This window comes from Hippopotamus amphibius, chromosome 3 (assembly GCF_030028045.1).
Source record: "Hippopotamus amphibius kiboko isolate mHipAmp2 chromosome 3, mHipAmp2.hap2, whole genome shotgun sequence".
Classification (NCBI taxonomy): domain Eukaryota; kingdom Metazoa; phylum Chordata; class Mammalia; order Artiodactyla; family Hippopotamidae; genus Hippopotamus; species Hippopotamus amphibius.
In genome coordinates, this window is record NC_080188.1 from 172,089,613 (window position 1) to 172,098,046 (window position 8,434).

Here is an 8,434-nt window from a genome sequence, read left to right on the forward strand (position 1 = left end):
TGATATGAATCAGAGAGGTTAGAAATTAAAACGGAGGTATAAAATTACTGGATATTATCCAGGATTCTAAGAATCATAAATAAAACATTCAAATTTCCTCAAATCATCACTCCAATCACAGAATAAAGAATTTAGGAAAAGATCTAATCTGTCCTCTAGTCTACCTATGAGATTATTCTCATCCTCCTACTTTCTGGATGTTTTGACCATTTTTGTTTTCTGTTACCTAGGTAATGGTACTTCCAGCATTTCCCTTAAAGACTGTGAAACTAACAATCTGGTATTTCTCACTGACCTTCAGCTTTGAAAGGCCATCTCCCTAAGGGAAAGCAGTAAAACCTAGAAGCTATAACAGGAGGCTGAGGAATCTGAGGTTAAGAGTTCTAATCCTGGAAAAACTGTGGAATCTGTCTCCAATTTTGGGAATAAGCTAAATTTCCTGAGCCAATTTCTTACTGAGGAAACTTAAAGGATTATTTTGAAAAATATTTAGGACTAACAGCTTTTTAACTTTTCACACTATTCTTCTGAACTTTGTTTTTTTGCCTTATGTTAAAATTTTTCCTCTCTACATTTTCACTCTCCCAAATAGTATCTGCAAGTATTACCAATCTCTTAGACTTAGGAGCAGGGAGGGGGTACTTTTAGAAAGCCTAATGAAAATGACACAACGTGAGTAGTACTTGAGCCAAGTTGAAGACAATTTATGCAGGAATAAAAATGCAATCAGGATCTAAACTGGATCCTTATGAGCAAAGTAGCCCCAGACAACGAATTAATATAACAGAGTAAGGGAAAGTAAAACAGACTCCTAACACCTGAACCCTGCAGGAAGCGATAAGCAGATAATTTCCATGTACACAGTGCAGCAAATGAAGTTGTGTCATGCTTTCAAGGATTCAATTTTTACTTCTTTTGTTTACTATATTCCCACTGATTCCACTGAGCTAGGCCTCAGGATGTCTTTTTTTCCCTGCTATTTACATATCATGTACTCCTTGATGGCTGCCTTCCCACTAGAAAACCAGCTACATTAAACTTGTAAAAGGTTCTCAACCAACAGGTCTTGAGAGGCACTTGATAGCCTTTGGGAAGAAACAAACACCAGAGAGCAATTATCCCTCTGCCCAGGCCTGGCGAAGCAGTTTCAGTAGTGCCCTCAGCACACTTCAAACTCCTCCTCCTGGTTAACAAGACCCAACACCTCTCTAGTTAATCAAAAATTATTCCAATAGGGCGGGACAAGGGAGCAGACAGCTGAATTTTTTCTGGATTAACTCAGTCATTAGTAGAATGCTTTTTTGTGGTTCACCTACTTAAAAGGTGATAAAATCACTCTGTGCTACTGAAGAGAGCAACTACTAAGAACAATTACATAAACCCTCTGCTTCAATTTACCTCATCCTTCTTTCTAATGAAACAAAGCATAAGAAACCACTGCCTTGGGACTTCTTTGGTGGCACAGTGGTTAAGAATCCACCTGCCAAAAAAAAAGAATCCACCTGCCAATGCAGGGGACAAGGGTTTGATCTCTAGTCCAGGATGATCCCACATGCCACGAAACAACTAAGCCCGTGTGCCACAACTACTGAGCCTGTGTGACACAACTACTGAAGCCCTCGCACCTAGAGTCCGTGCTCTGCAACAAGAGAAGCCTGCACACCACAACGAAGAGTAGACCCCACTCGCCGCTAGAGAAACCCCAATCGCAGCCATGAAGACCCAATGCAGCCAAAATAAATAAACCATTAAAAGTATTTAAAATAAAAAAAAAGAAACCACTACTTTGCCACCATTTCCTCAGTAATCTCAGTAAAGCCTACTCTGTCATATGAATCCCTTTTCTTTTCCTTAGCAAATCAGAAAAATTTATTTCAGTCATCATAATAGCACACAACTGCACATCATTTTTTAAAGTGCATGCACTGAATCTTAGTATCTGAAGAAGATAAAGGCAATCCTTATAAACAAACTATTCTCAGATAAACAGGGGCATTCTAGAACTTCATATTATTTACATCAGAGAATATGTACAGAACCTCAATTCCATACCAGCAATTCCTAAGTCCAAAAAGCTCTGAACACTCTGTTTTCATAACTTCTCTAGAAGTAAAATCTGACCTGCACTGACATGACACTATGTATAGTCTTATACCACACTTAATGTGAATGTCCATTTGTTCAACTGCAGAAATATTAACATGACTGATTCCTGGATTTTGCTCCAGATACCACTAGGGGGTTTATGTCACAGTATATATACCATATTTTCTAAAATCAAAAGTTTGGAATTCTGAAACACTCTAGTCCAAATGGTTTTGGAAAAGAGATTGTGGATACATAGTTTCTATTCTGCAAAAATATTTACACTCTTTGAAAATGAAAGAGCAATAAGCCAACATAATAGAGAGTAGGAAAAAACTAAGACGTTGTAAAGGAAACTGTCCACCATCTGTGACATTATAAAAATACGTAATTTCAATGAAATACACAAATTTTCTCTCAAAAGGAAAAAAAGGGTAGGGGGCCATTTGAAATCAATATAACTTAAAATAGTGTATACCTAGGCCTTCTTGGAAGTTCTAATTTCAGTGGAGAACTGTCTACTACTACTACTTTGTACAAAATGTGTTGGAGATTATGGGAAAATAATGTGTCAACACTCAAAGTCAATGCCCCATCCTCGAATACTGAATTCAAGCTTAAGATCTCAAGGATCCCTAAAACATTAATACTCATTTGTAAAAGTTCAATTAATAGTATTTGAGGAAATTAAAACACTTAAGTAACATGAACATGTTTGGGACATATTAAATACATATTCACTGACTTTCTTCTGGCAACCAATTAGCTAGAGCATGTAAAACTTATAGTCTTGGTTGAGCAATTTCGTTTATCTAAATGTTAACAAAAAACAGGAGTCATGGGGTGCATATTTAAGACATGCAAGAATGAGTGATCTGCTAAGAATATTCAAAGCTGAATTATGCGGAGAACATTCTGTATGAGGCCAGTGAGTTAGTCACAACCAATTCATACTGGACCAAAATGAAACAACTTCCTGGACTTGTTACTGGTTGCAACATTTTAAGGAAACATAAAAACATATTCTCTAAAAATACAATAAAATACTTTTTTAAATTAAAACATCATCCTTTGTTTTAATTTGTGAAGCATAAGCAATATTACTTAACTACAACCAGGTAAGACTTCTGCCCCCATCAACTCATATTCAGTTCATGAGAAATTCTTACCAAATTCCCATTGCCATATTTCTAGAATTATATGATATTTGATGCAGTATGATTAATTCCCTTTTTCTTCTGCTTACTGAAATAGCCTTTAGAAATTTTACAGGAGGTCCCTATCAATCATCAATAAACAATGAGCTATATATTAGCTTAATGGTAGGCAATAACGTTGATGGTATTTATTTTATTAACTGAATATTTTAGATAAGTCCTGCCAATACCATTAAAATTAAAGACAATATGGTTTCTTGGTAATCGCTTCATCATGATAACTATATTTCCCCTCTAGCTATTTTAAGAGCACATACACTTGCAGACCTGTTGTACTGATGAGTGCAGACCTCCAATGCCGGAACTGCTAGAGATTGGTATCTTAAATTTCCCCCAAAGTGTCCTTCACTCACCATCCATTCATGGTAAAGTAGTTAATTTTAACGTTCTCATTGTTTACCAGAAAGCACAGACAGTGAGGCTGGCTTTGCCGCTCCCGTTTCCTTTTGCTGGGCTGCTGAGCTTTTTCAGCCAATTGACTTGGCTTTGAGGCTATAAATATCTGAAAAATGTTCTGCATTTGATGCTCTTGGATTCTGCATCCATATTTAGCTGTTTGTGGCATGCCTTTGTGTAAGCTACGCAACCACCCATACAGTCAGTCAGGTTGAGATCTTGATGGTCAAAGGACAGATGGATCAACATTCAACAGACACAGACTTACCATGGAGGAGACATCAATCTGCTAGACACTGTGACAATGAAGGGAGTGGCAAGATAGGAATACGAAAATAAACAAGACAGACTTCCTGGTGTCAAAAATTTTATAGTCTTGATGGGCATGGGCACAACTTATAATAATACTGGAATAAAACAAATGAAACATTTTACAACTAAAAGAGAATGAAGAATAGCACAGCATAACTATTTTCTCTTAGCTGTGTCTCAAACATGTACATTTGTTTGTGTTCTGAATACAGGTCTACATATTATAAAGCTCTGACCGTATTCCAAAAAAGTTTCCAATCATGACAATATACAAAACTCTGGATATAGGTATTAACTACCAAAGAGCCAGACCTATGAGTAGCAAACTCAAAACAGTGCCCAGTCTTCAAATTTTGTGAGGCAAACTAATAAAATATTGTTTCTAAAAGTTTCTGTAAATAAATAAATACATAAATAAAAGTCTCTGTTAAGATATTGGGGGGGGGGGTATTCCGTTCTTGTTGCTGTTTGTTTGCATACTGATTTCAAACAGAAGTATATTGCAGAGGATAGGAACCTTAGCCAGAAGCCAGCAGCACTTAATACAGCTCCTTACTTTGCACCCTATCTTTAAACCCACACGGCTATTTTAGGTTAGGTCTCAGAAATGAATGAGCTAGATCTGAGATCCCCATCCCCACCTTCCTATCTTGTGAAAACATTCCAAACAAATATACATCTGCCCTCAACATTCCTTCTTTTAAAACTCAGTTCATTGACCTTTTGATAAAAGCGCTCCCCAGAATTCCCACAGTCATGATTTCAGTGTATTAAAGGTTTGCTTGATGCCTGGCCCCAAGAGGCAGGCTGGAATTGGGAGGCAAAGTTGTAGGTTAAATAATAGAGCAGGCCATTGACTCAGACAACTTTAAAGCTAAAATGTACCATGATACCAATTACTCCAGATTCCACATTTTATGTAGAAACCTAGACCCACAACCTTAAAATTACTTGCCCAAAGTTAGACAACAATTTGTGGCAAAGCCGGAATGAAAACCCAGGTTCTCAACTCCCAGTTGCACACTCTAGGCTAAGTTTCTGGATTTCTTTAAAAAACATTTGAGTACACTCATCTCTTTCAATTGTGTAAAAGAACCTTGATGTTCTAAAACAACAGGATTTTGAAAACAAAAAAACAAATAAACAAGAAAACAAAAATGAACTGCTTTCCAAGTTGATTTTCTACATTCTATTATTTTTACTTGAAAGCTTTTCAAAGAGCTATACAACAGGCAGTTTAAAACTAGCTACAGACCTAGAATAGCCAAGAGTCATTCAGATAGTTTTGGAATATTTACATCAAACAAAAGACAATAAAGTAGTATCCAGGATGAGCTGCCTTAGAGAAAGGAAAGTAGCAGTACTAAAGAGTAAATGAAAACAACTTCTGGTTAACTGATAGGGAAGACAAAAAACTCACAATGCAGTAGCAAGTCTGCAAATTAGCTTTGAAACGCACACTATATGTGTGTGTGTATGTGTGTGTGTGAAAGAGAAAATACACATATATATTTAAGAATATATGTACACACACACACACACCTCTAGTCCTAGGAATGGACTACAAAAACAAGCACATAGTTTTATGGGCTACATGCAAAGAACATAATTACCACTAGGTCTAGAAAACCCAGACAGAATAGTTTTAGACACTGAAATACTGAATTGTCATATATACATATTCCTGTAGTAACAAGGCCCTATTTCCAACTTCATATAAAAAACAATATGCAAAACGAAGTGTGTAAGGACAGGAAGGCTAGAATAGGAAAAAGTTGTAACCACAATATACCCTAATCCAAGCTCAATTTCAGATTCTCACCAACCTTTGTTATAAACAGGTGGATGGAAAAATCAGGCACTAAAGTTTTTATCTGCTGAGAATGAACTGGGTGATTTTGCATCATCTCCCCCTTCTTCGCTTTAATTCTTTCAGTTAATTAAAATAACATCAGTAAATACTTATAAACATCCAGCAAAATACAAAGTGCTACATACATAAATTCTTAAGAATTGATTATAAAAATTGCTGGATTTTTAAAACTGCAAGGACCATTAAGAGATTATTTAATCCAATCCACTCATTTTAAAGAAGAGGAATCAGATGTCAAAAAAGTGACATGATCTGTCCCAAATCACATAGCCACTTAGTGGCAGAACTGAGACAAAAATTCAGATCTATGGACTCCCAGTTCTATGATCTTTCTGATAGTGATAGACTTAAAGTCTTGAAATCAACTGAATTATCCAGGAAGACAACTTCAAAGTCACAGTCACTCTTGAATGGTAAACACATACGCTGTTCAGGATTAAAACAAACAAACAAACAAAAAACATAATGTACTTGATCACTACAGGCTTAGATGCACATGACTGCAGGATAGCATCTTAGCATTGTGTTGATCTCAGGTGCTTCAAACTTGCCATCTTATACTCAGCCACATTACTAATGTCTTCTATATTCTTGTGAGCTAAGCCATAAACACCTTGACATTTCAATATTTTGGAACGCCACAGCTCAGTCCTGCATGCCAGGCTATAAATCCTTGGGCTATGGATTTTCAAAACCAGTATGGTTTTAACGCTGCCAAAAGGCTCGCTCTAATAGAATTTCATTCAGTTTTAATTAAAGAGGTGGTTACTAGGAATGCAGAAAGGGAAAGTTTTAGTGTGTTCATCACTTTTTAACTTGCTGAGTAGCAACCCAGTCGCTTTACAAAGAGCACTAGAAACAATAGTGCAATTTGAAAGAATCCACACCCCTTGGACTAAGTGCTTGCCTTTGGAGAGTGAGGTTCAGAAAGAGGTTATAGAATTAGACTGTTCCCACGAAATAAGCACTGTTGATTTCCATTTTATTATCTTAACCTCTGCTAAGCTTTTCCATAACATCTTGCTTTCCGGCCCTGCCTCACTCTAAGAAATGAAACCCCATTCATTTGATTTCATGGTGTGTTCTTCTTGAAGATCGGCTGACACTTTCCCTTGAAGTAACCACCTGAGAATTAAGTCTGCATATCCCAACTCCACCTTAAACTTTACTGCAGATACCTGAAAAGGTCCAACGACCACACTGAGTCATACCTCTCTCCTCAAGTACTAGTCTGGAGAAACTTGTCAGAAAGGCATCCCAAAACAAAAAGGGATGTGGGAAACGGACCCGGGATGGATGGCGACTAAGAATGGGGCTGAAACCAGGGAATGAAATTTCAGCCTGAGCAAAGACAAGAAACATCAGCCTCTAAGACGGCCTTCGGTCCTTACCGTACACCCGGACCCAGCTCTGTTGCTGGCACACGGACTCCAGAAGGATCCGATCCAACATGCCACCGGCCACGGCCCCACTGACGGGGACAACCGCATCCAGCTCCTCGGGGGGGAGAGGCGAGTCGGACTCCAGCCCCGGGAACATCTCCGGCCAGGACAGCGCCTCCGCGACTCCTCCGGACGACAGGGAGAGCTCCATGGTGCCCCGGAGGGACAAGGCGGCGGCGGCGGGGCGGGCGCGCGGCTCCGCGCCCTGCCTGCGGGAAGGGGAGGAGGAGAGCGCAGCAGCGGGGGCCAGGACCCGAGCAGCCGGCGCCGACGCGGCTCACCTCCTTCCCCGCCGCCCACTGCCCGCGGCTCGGGCGCTGCAGCCCACCTGCAGCCGGCGGGCGGGACCCAGGCCGGGAGGCGGATCCAGCGTGGCCCCGGGCGGGGGTGGGTCCGGGCTCAGGTGTGGGTCTCTCCCGGGAGCGGACGTGGAAGGACCCGGGAGAGGCGGCTCGCCCGCCTCCCCTCTCGGAGCCGCCTTCCTGTGCCCCCGCCGGCGTCACCCGCGGGCCGACCGGGCCGGGGCTGGGGAGGGAGTGGGTCCGGGCCGGGCTGGGCTGGGGGCGTCGCCGCCAGGGGCCGCCCCCTTTGACCGGCTCCCGCCGCCGCCGCCGCCGCCGCCGCCGCCTCAGGAGCTCCAAGTGTCCACTCCCTCAACCTTGGGGGGGCGGTGGCCCCGGGTTCTCGCACGCCAGCCCTCAGCACCCACCCCAGGAATGAGCGGGCCCGCCCCCCTAACTCTCAGCCCACGGCTCCGGCTCGGGCTCCGGCTCCGGCTCCGACTCCGCCGCGGATCCCACAAGCCGGGCAGCAGTGGCGACGGCGGCGGCGGCGGCAGGCGGCATCCCAGGGTGATAGGCCGGAGCAATCGAGGGCCGAGAGCCCAGCCGCGTGTGCAGTCGAGTAACGAAGCGGGGGAGGAACTGCTGCCGAAGGCAGGAAAAATCGGACACCGAGTTATTCATCCAGCCAGTCCCGCCTGCTTTCCAAATACCCTCTCCCGGATCCGCCTGCAGTGCCTTTCCCGGTCTCCCGGTCTCCCCGCAGCTGCTCCTGGAAGTGCAGCCGGCGTGGAGAGGCGGGGAGGAAAAAGGGTGCGGGAAATTTAA

General features: G+C 42.1%; 1 protein-coding gene across 3 annotated transcripts in view; it reads right to left on the reverse strand.

The window, feature by feature from the left end:
• RASAL2 (RAS protein activator like 2) overlaps positions 1-8,180 on the reverse strand; it is a 367,842-nt gene extending 359,662 nt beyond the window's left edge. For 2 of the 3 annotated variants that reach the window (XM_057729589.1, XM_057729588.1), the window contains exon 1: positions 7,275-7,613. In XM_057729589.1, the coding sequence (XP_057585572.1) occupies positions 7,275-7,476 (202 nt within the window). In that variant the 5' untranslated portion in view covers positions 7,477-7,613. Of the gene's footprint in view, positions 1-7,274 lie in introns of all 3 variants that reach the window. The other variant, XM_057729587.1, reaches the window with a different exon arrangement.
• Between the last annotated feature and the right edge of the window lie 254 nt (positions 8,181-8,434).